A 15,977-nucleotide genomic window follows, 5' to 3' on the forward strand; every position below is an offset into this window, starting at 1 on the left:
CATCCAAAAATACCTGGAAGGTGGGTTATGTAGGCCTGCGATAGACTGCGCAAGTAAAGGCACATTTAGATAATATAGTTTGTGACCAGACGAATGGGGGAAAGAGCTTCAGACTTTAGCTCGGACTTTCCTGCAGAAGATTGGGCAGATTGGGGTGGCCAAGGGGCCGTATAGGTTCCCAGGATCATTCTCTGGGCCATCAGCTCCTGAGACCCCACAAACCAGATGGAACAACAGAAAAATAGGTGAATAGCCGCAACTGGGTGCCTCAGCAACAGTTAATGGCCTTTAAAAGAGGGAGGAGGAATAGGAGGGCACTGTCAATCCAGAAGCACACCCTCATTTCTCTTCCCCAATCAGCTGAGTCTAGCTCAGGCATGGGCCAACTTCAGCCCTCCAGGTGTTTTGGACTTCAACTCTCACAATTCCTAACAGCCAGTAGGCTCTTAGGAATTGTGGGAGTTAAAGTCCAAAACATCTGGAGGGGCGAAGTTGGCCCATGCCTGGTCTAACTGATACTTCATATTTGCATAGCTGCTACTTCATATTTGGGGTTAGACCACAGCTCCCAGCAGCCCTTGCTAGTAGAGGCCCATAAGGAACTCTAGAAGCTCCTGTCCAACACTGTGTCGAGGGAAACAAGTCCACATATCCTGGTATAATTCTGAGAACACTGACACACAAAAGTCATTCAAAAGTGATTGTGAGCATGGATGGGAAACATCCCATTTCCACTTTTCACATGAGAAAGACCTTGGTAGTGAGCTGCTTACAGCTCATCCTGTCTATAGGTATCTAGTTCATGAGATATGCACTTCTGGCTGTTAGCTTCAGAATACACTCAAATCCCCATGAGGAATTTATATCTTTGTTAACAAGATATAAATTGTGTGTTGTGGATAACAACACATCAATCTGCATATTCGTAACATGCATGAAGCAATAATATAACAATATGAATACCTACAACATGGCAGATCCTAATCCGGATCCTAGCATTTCTTTTACTGGTTGGTGAGATGGTTTGGACCATAAAGCCACTCTGAGCTCCTGGAGAAAAACATTGCTCTAATACAGAATCCCTGCTACAATCTTGTCCAGCCTTTGAAAGCAAGCAAGATTGTTCCTGGTGAATATTTGGATGAGATAAGAAGGGATGCCGCAAGCCAGAGCCAGTCATCTAGTTAGCTGGGCTATGCATCTGAAGCCTCATCTACGCTGACCATTTACTGCAGATTCAAGCCAGCAATGGTTTCAAACCTCAGGAAAAGAAATTCTGCCTAAACATGAGGAAGAATTTCCTGACAGTAAAGAGCTGTTCAGCAGTGAGAGTGTAGTGGAGTCTCCTCTAGAGGTTTCTAAGCAGAAGCTGGATGGCCATCTGTTGGTGGTGCTTTGATTGTGTCTTCCTGCATGGCAAAATGGGGTTGGACTGGATGGCCCTTGGGGTCTGTTTCGGCTCTTAAGGCTCTATGACTATATAACACCCCCAAAGTATAACCTACAGGTTTTTAAATGCACGATATATAAAGATATATGATATATAAAGATGTCTCGGCAAAACACTATTGATAGGAAGGGCATTGTGGGCAAGCATACAGATACGGAGTTTGTTCTGTTCCACTGTGGCACAAGGTGGAGGATTCTTCTAAGTCAGTGGTTCTCAACTGGGGGGCCATCCAGTTGGGATTGCCTGATTTTACTGCCTACAGGGAGACTTTTGCTGTTGCTGGAGGAGCATTAAGAGGAGTGGTGGTTCCCATGAAACGTTTCCTTGATTTAAGTCTACTGGGAGGAGGCTGATAGCCGTACAGTGAGTGGCTTTCACGGTGTTCAACCTTATTGCTCTCGTAATTGGCAGCAACTTCCCGTCGCACATCAGGGAGAGCAATGCTAGTTAGGTTTACAACATGACATCAATAACCCAGGACCAAAAATTGTGTTACATAGTATAATATATTTATGTAAACATACTATTTTATGCCAGAACCAATTTGTATGTCTCATTAAGAAAACTGAGTCGACAAGAGGATAGGAAGTGAGAAGACTATGTCAAAGGAGTCTACAGAATATAGCACTGCTATAGTGTGTTTGATGAGTTTATATTGACAGCCTATGGAGGGCTTATTCGTAGATTTGTTTACTGTAAATAAAACTTCCTGATAGGAGTTGATTGGCAATATTGCTGCCTGGGAGAACAGAGGCAGCAACATTGCATGAAGCAATAATATAACAATATGAATACCTACAACATGGCAGATCCTAATCAGGATGCTAGCATTTCTTTTACTGGTTGGTGAGATTGTTTGGACCATAACAATCCTCCTGCATGGCAGAATGGAGTTGAACTAGATGATCCTTGGGGTATCTTCCAGCTCCATGTTTATGTTATTCTAAAGACGAAATAAAAATAGTTTTCCCTGAGAGACCTGTGAAATGCCTCTGGCTTTTCTTAGCTCAGAGCTCCCGGTGGCGCAGTGGGTTAAAACGCTGAGCTGCTGAACTTTCTGACCAAAAGGTTGGCAGTTCGAATCTGGGAAGCAGGGTAAGCTCCCACTGTTAGCCCCAGCTTCTGCCAACCTAGCAGTTTGAAAACATGCAAATGTGAGTATTACAACATTTATATCCCGCCCTTCTCACCCAACAGGGGACTCAGGGCGGCTTACAATAAAACACATATAAAAACTGTACAGTACATTATAAATCAGATTAAAAATTATTAGCTTACATCAATAGGTGTAATAGAGTAGATTGGGAAGGTAATGGTGCTCCATGCAGTCATGCTGGCCACATGACCTTGGAGATGTCTACAAACAACGCTGGCTCTTCAGCTAAGAAATGAAGCCTCCCATGGCGTAGGGGATAAAAGCCTCGTGACTTGAAGTTTGGGTTGCTGACCTGAAGGCTGCCAGGTTCGAATCCCACCTGGGAAGAGTGCGGATGAGCTCCCTCTATCAGCTCCAGTTCCATGCAGGGACATGAGAGAAGCCTCCCACAAGGATGATAAAACATCAAAACATCCAGGTGTCCCCTGGGCAACGTCCTTGCAGACAGCCAATTCTCTCATTCCAGAAGCAACTCCTGTTGCTCCTGACACGAAAAAAAAGCTGAGAAATGAAGATGAGCTCCAACCCTCAGAGTCGGACATGACTAGTCTTAATGTCAGGGGAAAACCTTTACCTAACCTTTATTAGCTCAGCATCAACTGATAAATGGTCAAGAAGAAACTAATTAAGAGGAACCTGGCTTAAGAGTTTCCAAAGCCATAGGTGATGACTTGTTCAGACATTTGGGCCCTTTCCCTAGCGACCCATAGACAAGTAAGAAGAAGGAGATGAAAGAAAATTACAAGGAGAAAGCTGGGAGGCAATGGCAGACAAACAAAAAGAGGCAGCATGAAAGAGAAAAAGATGTGGCATTCCTACATCAGGCATGGGCACACTTGGGCCCTCCAGGTGTTTTGGACTTCAGCTCCCACAATTCCTAACAGCCGGTAGGCTGTTAGGAATTGCGGGAGCTGAAGTCCAAAACACCTGGAGGATCCAAGTTTGCCCGTGCTTGATCTACATGGCCCAAATCCCCAAAGCGGGCAAGAAGTCGAATCTCCCCGACCTTGTAAAATTACAGCTCCTATGATTCCATAGCATTGAGCCATGGTGGTTCAAATGCTGGCAAACTGCATTAACTTGACAGTGTGAATCAGAGCTTTCCAAACTGTGTTGCGGCACATGAGAGTTGGCTGCAGTGCATCGGTGTGTCAAATGAACGTAACAAGAAACACCCGAGTCTATGTAAAATAAGCAACAAATCATGTATTTTAAAAAATATAAATGAAAAGATTTTCACAAGACACGTTATTTCCACAAACAATTTAATAGGACAATTTATGTATGTGTTCGTATCTCTTGTAAGGGGTTGACTTAACCCCGGTTTGCTGGTAAAACTGAATTACTGTGTCGCAAAATGATGCAGGTCGAAAAAGTGTGTCATTAACATGAAAGCTGTGGTGTAAATGAACCTAGAAGGACAGAAAATGGGTGAACATGTTTCTTTTGACTGAACACAATGACACACCACAGTCTTCAGTCTCCTGAATTACTGTGTTGCAAAATGATGCAGGTCTAAAAAGTGTGTCGTTAACATGAAAGCTGTGGTGTAAATGAACCCAGAAGGACAGAAAATGGGTGAACATGTTTCTTTTTACCCAACACAATGACACACCACAGTCTTCAGTCTCCGCTACCAGCAGCAAACAGTCCAAAACAAATTACTCCTTGGTAATTTGGGTAACCCCTGGTTCTCTTTTAAAGAGTTGGCTTAACCCCTGGTTTGCTGGTAAAAATGAATTACTGTGTCACAAAATGATGCAGGTCGAAAAAGTGTGTCATTAACATGAAAGCTCTGGTATACACGAACTCAGAAAGACAGAAAATGGGTAACATGTTTCTTTTGACCGAATACAACAACACACCACAGTCTTCAGTCTCCTGAATTACTGTGTTGCAAAATGATGCAGGTCTAAAAAGTGTGTCGTTAACATGAAAGCTGTGGTGTAAATGAACCCAAAAGGAGGGGAAATGGGTGAACATGTTTCTTTTTACCCAACACAATGGCACACCACAGTCTTCAGTCTCCGCCACCAGCAGCAAACAGTCCAAAACAAATTACTCCTTGGGTCATTTGAACCCCACTGGGAAAAGAACATCTCCCCACTTCTACCCTGAGCAGACATGCATGAACTTTCCACGTGAGAGGCACACTTGTCCAACCTCTAAGCAATGTGGGTTCTTTCGTGTTTAATAAGGATCCACTTCTGACTAAAGCGCCTCCAACAGTGGCTGCAGCGGTGCGGCTTCTCCCCCGTGTGAGTCCTCTCGTGCCTGAGAAGGTCCGACCGCTCGAAGAAGGTCTTCCCACAGGCCAAACAGTGGTGGGGCTTTTCGCCCGTGTGCTTCTTTTTGTGCTTCATCAGGTTCCAACTGTAGACGAAGCTCTTCCCGCAAGTGGGGCACATGTAGGGCTTCCCTCCCTTGTGGGTCCGTTCGTGCTTCAGAAGCAGCGAGTTCCGGCTGAAGCACTTCTCGCAGCCTGAGCACTGGAAGGGTTTCTTTTTGGCACAGGTTCCCCCACAGAAGGCTTTCCCGCAATAAGAACATCGGTGCGGTTTTTCCAACGCTTGTGTCTGCTGAAGCTTTATTACCGGATCGTGACGGAGACCAACATTTGTGCCACACACGGCATCGTGAAATGGTTCCTCCCCGTCTTGCGCTGCTTCACAATGGAAAAGTCCACTGTCCTCCCCAAAGTTTTCTGGAAGTCTAGCGTTTCCAAATAAATGTTTGTTCAAGGTCTTGTTTTCCACCCCAGGAATGAAATCCCTTGTTCCGTTCCTTGGATGGTTCCTTTGTTGCTTCTTTAAACTGTGAGGATCACAAGATGTTTTGCCTTTTTTATCCAACTGAAGAAGACTTTCTGTTGTTCCCCTTTGAGGTCCTTTATTTGGCTTCATCAGTTTGGAACGAATAGAACACTTCTCTGGACTTTTTCTCAGCTCAGAAGATCCCTGAAGTTCCTCTTGATGCTTGCTAAGTTTGGGATGATCGGGAATCTTCTCCTCACACTCACTCACCTGCATACAGCCTTTAGGAATATAAAAGTTACAAAAAAGGTTTGTGATAGACTTGCACTAGGGCAGTTTTAAACAGACACTAAAATCACGTTAGGAAATTGATTAAAATGGCCGGGCTGTGGCGCAGCTGGCTAGTAACCAGCTGCAATAAATCACTACTGACCAAGAGGTCATGAGTTCGAAGCCGAGGTCGGGTTAAGCCCCCAACCATTAAATAGCCCAGCTTGCTGTTGACCTATGCAGCCCCGAAAGAGAGTTGCATCTGTCAAATAGGGAAATTTAGGTACGCTTTATGCGGGAGGCTAATTTAACTGATTTACAACATCATAAAACTGCCAGCAAAACACAAGGAAAGGAATGAGGAAGTACAGCCACTAGTGCACAGTGAAGCAACAGCTCCCCCTGTGGCCGGAATCGTGAAGCTGGAAAAATATGTTAAATGCCTCTGTGTCTGTCTATATATGTTGTTTGTCTGTTGGCATTGAATGTTTGCCATATATGTGTTCATTGTAATTTGCCCTGAGTCCCCTTCGGGGTGAGAAGGGCGGAATATAAATACTGTAAATAATAATAATAATAATAATAATAATAATAATAATAATAATAATAATAAATAAACCGAATCGGTTCTGCTGCGGAGCGCCTATACAAACACCCCAGGAACCAGTTCAAGACTGGAATAGAGGCAATAGTATTTATTTATTTATTTATTTATTTAAGTATTTCTACCCTGCTGAATGCAGATCAAAACCAAACCCAGACATCAAACTTCCTGGAAAATGTGATATCTTTCCCCTTAACCAGCTCACTGAAAAGTGTTGATGCACATTTTCCTGACAATTGCTCCACATTTTCCCCTCCCAGTTTCACGCCCTCCATGGGATATACTCTGCTTGGATGCTGGATATTTTCTAGCTTATTCTGGACTTTCCAGTGAGTTTTTAAACATGCTGTTTCTGGCCTAATGTGTGCTGCAGAGTGCATTGGGGGGGGGGGGGGTATATGTTTTATGGACACCGCACTCTCAAGACGGCTTCAAATTGCAGTGTAGAGTCTGTGTAGAACTGTCTTGGAAGACTTTAAAATGCCTAGAGAAAGATCTCCAGGTCCTCCAGCTGGACTGTATGGTTATTCACAGTGGACTTGGACCTTAGAATCACGTTGGGAGATCTATAAATTATACTATGTAAGAAAATTTGAAAAATGTTCTGTTCCTGGTTTGAAAAGGTTATTCCTGTTTAACTATGTGGTACTTATTTTGAAAGTAGTTGTTACACTCCAGGAACTTTGTTTTCACCACAAACTATGTTGAGTTGGCTGAGACTCAGTAAGATATAGGGGCCGGGCTGTGGCGCAGGCTGTTGAGCAGCTGCAATAAATCACTCTGACCATGAGGTCATGAGTTCGAGGCCAGCCCGTGGCAGGGTGAGCACCCGTCAATTAAAAATAAAAAATAGCCCCTGCTCATTGCTGATCTAGCAACCTGAAAGATAGTTGCATCTATCAAGTAGGAAATAAGTTACCACTTATAAAAGTGGGGAGGCAAGTTTAACTAATTTACGACCTGGAATGAGGAAGTGCCATCAGAGTGGATGATGAAGCAGCTGCTCCCCCCTGTGACCAGAATCAAACATCCCCTCAGGAGAAGATTAAATTGCCTCTGTGTCTGTCTGTCTGTCTCTGTCTCGGTTCTATGTGTTTATGGGCATTGAATGTTTGCCCTGTGTGTATATAATGTGATCCGCCCTGAGTTCGGGGTGAGAAGGGCGGAATATAAATACTGTAAATAAATAACTAAATAAATATTCATTGAAAAACTATAGCAAGTTTTCCCACAAAAGCAAACTTTTTTCAGCTTAATAAATTTTTCCCATGTTTTTATGATAAAATAGACCCAACTAGAAAATGACATTTATAAACCTGGAACAAAAATGGCATTACATAGTGTTATGAGAGAGAACATATTAACCCAATCTTTATGGTCTTTGAAGCCCACCCCATGGAAAGCAAACTGATATTGGAAGCTGGAAGAACTTACTGATGAAACAGGAAACCGTGAATTATAGTAAATTGTATCGAAATTACCAGCTTCCGCCATAAATCACCATAGAGCGATGTCTTGAAGATGTCTTGTCTAAGGATTTTCTAGGTCCTCCAGGTGGTTCTATGGTATGCTTCTGGAGGAAGCATACTGTAATACAGGCATGGGCTAACTTGGGTGCTCCAGGTGTTTTTGATTTCAACTCTTAAAATTTCTAACAGCCTACCTGCTGGTTAGAATTATAGGAGTTGAAGTCCAAAACACCTGGAGGGCCCAAGTTGGCCCATGCCTGCTGTAGAATCACCTGTAAGACCTAGAGGTGACATATTGTGCCAGATGTGTGTAGGTAAAACCACAGATATGGTGGTCATTCTATAGTCGGAACTGTTGACAATGACTAAACTACAACACATCCAAGGACTTCTTCTTTGGAGGCTTTTAAGCAGAGGCTGGATGGCCATCTGTCTGGGGTGCTTTGAATGTGATTTCCTGCTTCTTAGCAGGGGGTTGGACTGGATGGCCCATGAGGTCTCTTCCAACTCTACTATTCTATGATTCTATGATTCATCTTACCCTGTAAACTGGCGTCCAGGTTATGTATGGCCTCAGCTTCCTTTTGCAGCTGCATTTCCCTAGAGTCAGGCGGAGATGGTTCTTCCTTCACAGAACTCACAGTTGGCTCCACAAACTCCGTCAACATCTGAAAAAGCAGTGAAAACCATATTTGGGACAATGTAACAAGGAACACATCAATTACAAGTACAGGTTGAGTATTTTTTAATTGAAATGTTTCTGTAGTCTGTGGGTTGAATGAAATTGTATGATTGGGGTCTGGTGAAGACTGGAGATACCATCCTAAGAAGATTGAGGCCAACAATGACCAAAGGAGGTGAAGAATTGAAGGTCTCTTTGCTTAGCTACGGCTTATGAGACCATCTAGATGGCTTTTGGAGGCCACTTTCCTTACCTGTGGTCCTATGAGACCACCTAGATGGCCTCTGATGGTCCCTTTCCTTACCTATGGTCTTATGAAACCATCTAGATGGTCTCTGAGGGTCCCTTTCCTTACCTATGGTCTTCTGATGGCCTGATGAGATAATCTAGATGGCCTTTGGGGGCCACTTTCCTTACCTATGGTCTTATGAAACCATCTAGATGGCCTTTGAGGGTCCTTTTCCTTACTGATGGTCTTATGAGACCATCAAGATGATCTTTGGAGGTCTCTTTGCTTACCTATGGTCTTATGAGATCGTCTAGATCAGAGATCCCCAAACTAAGGCCCTCCAAGGTCATTGACTTGGCCTCTGCCCTAAACTTTAGACTTAGGGTTGACCTAAGTCTGAAACGACTTGAAGGCACACAACAACAATCCTGATTTTTGACTATTTCATAGTCCGGCCCCCCAACAGTCTGAGGGAAAGTGAATTGGTCCTCCACTCAAAAAGTTTGAGGACCCCTGCTCTAGGACTTAGATACTTAAGATTAATTATCGGCTGGTTGTCTGCCAGAGGTGAAACAGAACCTGGGTAATATCATCATGATAAATGTGAACCACACCCCAAATACCACCCTTCACTTTGGAGTCCCTTCCTTCCACGGTCTCACCTGATGCTCCCCCATCTTGGCCTCTCGCCGCCTGAGCAGGAACTCCTCGGCCAGATCCACTGCTTGGGGACAGCTCCTCGGCCCCTGATCCTTCACCCAGGACTGGATCTCCAGCGGGAGGACGGCCAGGAATTGCTCCAGGATCAGGTCTTCCAGGATCTGTTCCTTCGTGTGCTTCTCCACTTTCAGCCACCGGTGGCAAAGCTCCTGGAGGTGCCCGTAAGCCCCTCTCGGCCCCTCGGCCTCCTGGTAGCAGAAACGCCGGAAGCGCTGGCGGCTCTTCTCCCTCCGCAGGGCGTCTCCTTGAAGGATGGCTGCCTTCACTTTCCTGTAATCTTCTCTGTCTTGGGTCTCCAGCCTATCAAAGGTCTTCTTGGCCTCACCTTGGAGGGCTGGCAAGAGCCGGGTCACCCACACGTCCTTGGGCCACTGGCAAGCTGTGGCCACTTCCTCGAAGGAGGCCAGGAAGGACTGAGTGTCATTCCATGGTGGAGGCTCATCAGGCAAATGTGGGGCCTCCACCATCTTCAGGAAAGATTGCCACTGCATTTCCCAGTCCTGAAGTCGGCCTTGCTCTGGTTCATGCTTAATCGGAGTGACAAAGGCTCTCCGCAGGTCTTCCCCAACGGTCACAGCCTGCAGGACGGGAGGAGTTCTTCTGCGTGGCCGCGATCCTTCCTTCTCCATCTTCGATCCAGTTGAACCCTGATACCACCCAGTGTCTTGCACTGAAATCCCTAGAACAAAATGAGCATTGATGATCGTTCTGCACTTCTACCAATGCTGCCTCCTCTCTGATAGAGAAGAATGGCAACAAGAATATGAGAAAATGAATGTCAGTGTTCAACAAGAATTATGCAAAGAAAGCATGGCGTAGGAGGTCTCCAAAAATGTGTTGTTGAAGGCTTTAATAATAATAATAATAATAATAATAATAATAATAATAATAATAATAAGCCCCCCCGCAGGTGCCACCTTGACGTGGTGGGGGGGCTTAACTGCTCCAATGATGACTGAGGGCTGTGCTGGCGGTAGTGTAACTACCGGCAGGTCCAACCAAGCCAGAGAGGCCTCAGCTGAGGAGCAGAACTAAGAGCACCTAACCCATTAGCATTATGGAGAAACAAACCCAAACGAAGTATATACTGGCTCGGTCGTCGCCCAGGATAAAAAGGACCGCGGTGGATGCTGCTGATTCTGGACATCCATTGACAAGTGGGCTACGGAATCATCAAACCCCAAATGAACAGTCAAAGAAGCGGCAGAAATACACAATGCCAGAAAACCGCACAATTATGAAATGCTACTACAAATCTGAACCTCAAAGGCGTGGCTACCAAAAAAGGATGCATCAGCTATGGAAACAAGAGTACCCTGACTCACAGATAACAGAACCCCGACTGGCTGACCAACGAAGATTCATAATCAGAAACAAAGTGTTCAGTGAAGTTGAACTTGAAGAAATCCAGAAAATTTGCAAAGTAAATTACCATCAGACCACAGCACAGACAGCAGCAGAGACTCCAGCAACACTTGGAATGGTGGAACAGATTGAACCAGAAGAAAGTGTGGAGCTTTTGCAAGAATTTCATGAACCAGCACTTGAAACATCTGCTGAACCACCAGGAACCTTGACAGCAAGACAACAAGAGCTCAAGGAGAAGATCATGGCTCATGCTGCAGCAAATGCAATAAGACAGCGGCTCCCAACTCTAAAAACAGTGCCCAAGAGACACCTGGCGCCTCTCATGAAAGATGTGAATGCAGCACTCTCCACTGTCCAAATAACATCAATTGAACAAACAAACCAGTATGCCTACAGTGCAGCAGTGATAGTAACAGGAGAGCTTGGGCTCCTACAACCAAGGCAGCCCCAAAGAAAATCGACTGGAAAACCAAAGTGGAAGGTCAGGCTAGAGTTGAAAATCAAAAAGCTTAGATCAGATGCAAGTAACCTGAAAAATATGAAAGAGAAGAAACTGAAGAATGACAAAATCAAGCAATACCTGATCCGAAAGTACTGGCTGAACACCAGAAAAATTGAAGAAGCTTTGGAAATTGTGAAAGAACAAATTACAGCAACAACCAGAAAAATTGAAAGGTATGAAGCCAGAATCATCCAGTACAGACAAAATCAACTGTTTCAATCAGACCAAAGACAGTTCTATCAGAGCCTGAACCAAAAAACAGACACAGTAACCATAAAGCCAGAGAAAACTGCAACAACGAAGTTCTGGAAAGAGCTTTGGGAAAATAATAACTACAACAAAAACACTAGGTGGATAAAGGAGTTTGAAGGAAAATTCTCACAGAACAAAATGGAACAGATGGAAATAACAACTGAAATGATCAGCAAACGAGTGCAAAAAGTCAAGAACTGGACATCGCCTGGTAGTGATCAACCCCATGGATTTTGGCTCAAACATCTCATTAGTTTACATGGAAAAATGGCCCAACAATTCAATGAGATGCTGCAGAAAGGAAGTATCAGTGAATGGCTAACAACTGGAAGAACATACCTGATACAAAAGGATCCAGCAAAAGGAGCAGCACCAGGAAACTACAGGCCAATAACGTGTCTGCCCACTATGTTTAAACTACTGACTGGCATCATAGCTGACAGAATTCAAGACTATCTTGAAGAAAAAAACATCTTGCCAGATGAACAGAAAGGCAACAAACGGAAAAGCAGGGGCACAAAAGACCAGTTATTGATTGACAAAATGATTCTGGAGAACTGTAAGAGCCGAAAAGCTAATCTTCACATGACGTGGATTGACTACAAAAAGGCCTTTGACTCACTCCCACACAGCTGGATCATCAAGTGCCTGGACGCCATCGGGATTAGTAAAAACGTTGGCACCTTCATTGAAAACATGATGGAGCACTGGAAAACTGAACTGTTTGTTGGAAATGAAAGCTATGGACTTGTCAACATCAGGAGAGGAATTTTCCAGGGAGACTCATTGTCCCCTCTGCTTTTCATTATTGCCATGATCCCTCTGTCAACAATCTTACAAAAAACAAATCTCGGCTACCAAACATCTAAGAATTCTCACAAAATTTCACATTTGATGTACATGGATGACCTGAAGCTATATGGGAAAACGGAAACTGAAATCCAATCTCTGACCAACACTGTCCGAATTTTTAGCACTGATATCAACATGGAGTTTGGTTTGGACAAATGTTCGACAGTGGCATTGAAGAAGGGAAAAATCATTGAAAGTGAGGGCATCAATATGCCCAATGGCCAAACAATAAGGTGTCACCAGCCAGAGGCCTATAAATATCTGGGCATATTACAGCTGGACAACATCAAGCATGAACATGTGAAAACTGTGGTCAGTAAAAATACACACAAAAGGTCAGAAAAATTCTCAAAAGCAAGCTCAATGGAGGCAACACCATCAAGGCCATAAACACCTGGGCCATACCTGTCATAAGATATACTGCTGGCATTATAAACTGGACACAGATGGAACTGGACAATTTGGACAGAAAAACAAGAAAACTCATGACCATTCATCATTCACTGCACCCTCGCAGTGATGTTGACCGGCTGTATCTGCCTAGAAGATCAGGGGGCAGAGGACTCTTGCAAGTAAAACAAGCAGTCAAAGAAGAAGAACATGCCCTGGCAGAATATGTAAAACAAAGTGAAAAACCTGCTTTGATTGAAGTCAAAAATCAGAAACTCCTCAAAGCACAGCAGACAAAAAACCAGTACAAGAAAACCGCACTACAAACTAGAGCTGACAGCTGGCACAACAAAACACTGCATGGAAAGTTCCTGGACAAAATTGAAGGAAAAGCTGATAAAGAGAAGACCTGGCTCTGGCTCACGAATGGGACCCTGAAGAAGGAGACAAAAGGCCTGATCTTTGCAGCCCAGGAGCAAGACATCAGAACAAATGCAATCAAGGCCAAGATCGAAAAATCAGCTGATGACCCAAAGTGCAGACTGTGCAAGGAAACCGATGAAACCATTGATCATATCCTCAGCTGCTGTAAGAAAATTGCACAGACAGACTACAAACAGAGGCACAACTATGTGGCCCAAATGATTCATTGGAACTTATGCCTCAAGTACCACCTCCCTGCAGTTAAGAACTGGTGGGATCACAAACCTGCAAAGGTTGTGGAAAATGAACACGCAAAGATACTGTGGGACTTCCGAATCCAGACTGACAAAGTTCTGGAACACAACACACCAGACATCACAGTTGTGGAAAAGAACAAGGTTTGGATCATTGATGTTGCCATCCCAGGTGACAGTCGCATTGAAGAAAAACAACAGAAAAAACTCAGCCGCTATCAGGACCTCAAGATTGAACTGCAAAGACTCTGGCAGAAACCAGTGCAGGTGGTCCCAGTGGTGATGGGCACACTGGGTGCCGTGCCAAAAGATCTCAGTCGGCATTTGGAGACAATAGACATTGACAAAATTACGATCTGCCAACTGCAAAAGGCCACCTTACTGGGATCTGCATGCATCATCCGAAAATACATCACACAGTCCTAGACACTTGGGAAGTGTTCGACTTGTGATTTTGTGAAACGAAATCCAGCATATCTATCTTGTTTGCTGTGTCATACAACGTCGTTGTGTCAATAATAATAATAATAATAATAATAATAATACATAAAGCAAAGTGAAGAACCTGCTTTGATTGAAGTCAAAAATCAGAAACTCCTCAAAACACAGAAGACAAAGAATCAGTACAAGAAACCCGCACTACAAACTAGAGCTGACAGCTGGCTCAACAAAACACTGCATGGAAAGTTCCTTGACAAAATTGAAGGAAAAGCTGCACCCGGGCTGTGGCGCAGGCTGTTGAGCAACCAGCTGCAGCCAGTGCAACAAATCACTCTGACCAAGAGGTCATGAGTTCGAGGCCAGCTCGGAGCCCCGTCTTTGTTCTATGTCAAGGCATTGAATGTTTGCCTTATATGTGTAATGTGATCCGCCCTGAGTCCCCTTTGGGGTGAGAAGGGCGGAATATAAATACTGTAAATAAATAAATAAATAAATAAATAAATAAATAAATAAATAAATAAATAAGGAGAAGACCTGGCTCTGGCTCACAAATGGGACCCTGAAGAAGGAGACAGAAGGCCTGATCCTTGCAGCCCAGGAGCAAGCCATCAGAACAAAGGCAATTAAGGCCAAGATCGAAAAATCAACTGATGACCCAAAATGCAGACTCTGCAAGGAAACTGACGAAACCATTGATCATATCCTCAGCTGCTGTAAGGAAATCGCACAGACAGACTACAAACAGAGGCACAACTATGTGGCCCAAATGATTCATTGGAACTTATGCCTCAAGTACCACCTCCCAGCAGCAAAGAACTGGTGGGATCACAAACCTGCAAAAGTATTGGAAAATGAGCACGCAAAGATACTGCGGGACTTCCGAATCCAGACTGACAAAGTTCTGGAACACAACACACCAGACATCACAGTTGTGGAAAAGAAAAAGGTTTGGATCATTGATGTCACCATCCCAGGTGACAGTCGCATTGACGAAAAACAACAGGAAAAACTCAGCCGCTATCAGGACTTCAAGATTGAACTTCAAAGACTCTGGCAGAAACCAGTGCAGGTGGTCCCAGTGGTGATGGGCACAGTGGGTGCCGTGCCAAAAGATCTCAGCCAGCATTTGGAAACAATAGACATTGACAAAATTACGATCTGCCAACTGCAAAAGGCCACCCGACTGGGATCTGCAAGCATCATCCAAAAATACATCACACAGTCCTAGACACTTGGGAAGTGTTCGACTTGTGATTTTGTGATACATAATCCAGCATATCTATCCTGTTTGCTGTGTAATAATAATAATAATAATAATAATAATAATAATAATAATAATAATAATAATAATAATTTTATTTATATCCCGCCCCATCTCCTTGAGGGGACTCGGGGGTGGCTACACATACCATAAAATACATCAATATAAAATACACAGTATAAAATACCATAATATAAAATACCGTACGTAACAATCACAGTAAAACAACACAACTTCAACAGGGTAAAAGTCATAGCAATTAAAAGAGCCAATATCATGGCCAAAGTCAATGGGTTGCTGTGAGTTTACCAGGCTGTCTGGCCATGTTCCAGAAGCATTCCCTCCTGACGTTTCGCCCACATCTATGGCAGGCAGTCTCAGAGGTTTGTGAGGTCTGTTGGAAATTAATCAAGTGGGGTTTATATATGTGTGTAAGGTCTAGGGTGGGAGAAAGAACTCTTGTCTGCTTGAGACAGATTAGCATTTAATGGCCTTGCAGATTCAAAGTCTGTCTGCTTCCTGCCAGGAGGAATCCTTTGTTGGGAGGAGTTTGCTGTCTCTGATTTATTCATGTCTGGAATTCCCCTGTTTTCTTAGTGTTGTTTTTTATTTACTGTCCTGATTTTAGATATTTTTTTATACTGGTAGCCAGATTTGGTGCATTTTCATGGTCTCCTCCTTTCTGTTGAAAGCACTTTGTGAACTCACCTGGACACAGCATATTATTTGAGGACACAGAAATGCTGCACCACTCACAACCACCATGTCAGGCTACACAGAGAAGCCATCGAAATCCACAAGCATGTGGACAATTTCAACAGAAAGGAGGAAACCATGAAAATGAACAAAATCTGGCTATCGGTATTAAAAGTACTCTAAAATCAGGACAGTAAATAAAGAA

The 15,977-nt window shown here is 43.8% G+C and overlaps 1 protein-coding gene across 1 annotated transcript in view; it reads right to left on the reverse strand.

Moving 5' to 3' along the window:
* Positions 1–3,792: 3,792 nt before the first annotated feature.
* The window catches only part of LOC103280954 (zinc finger and SCAN domain-containing protein 29), a 14,411-nt gene continuing 2,226 nt past the window's right edge, over positions 3,793–15,977 (reverse strand). The window contains exons 2-4 of the mRNA XM_008121411.3: positions 9,276–10,012; positions 8,244–8,370; positions 3,793–5,640 (exon numbers count right to left, since the gene is read on the reverse strand). Of these exons, the coding sequence (XP_008119618.2) occupies positions 4,772–5,640; positions 8,244–8,370; positions 9,276–9,962 (1,683 nt within the window). The 5' untranslated portion in view covers positions 9,963–10,012 and the 3' untranslated portion in view covers positions 3,793–4,771. The remainder of the gene's footprint in view (positions 5,641–8,243; positions 8,371–9,275; positions 10,013–15,977) is intronic.

The sequence above is a fragment of the Anolis carolinensis genome, chromosome 2, assembly GCF_035594765.1.
Source record: "Anolis carolinensis isolate JA03-04 chromosome 2, rAnoCar3.1.pri, whole genome shotgun sequence".
Lineage (NCBI taxonomy): Eukaryota > Metazoa > Chordata > Lepidosauria > Squamata > Dactyloidae > Anolis > Anolis carolinensis.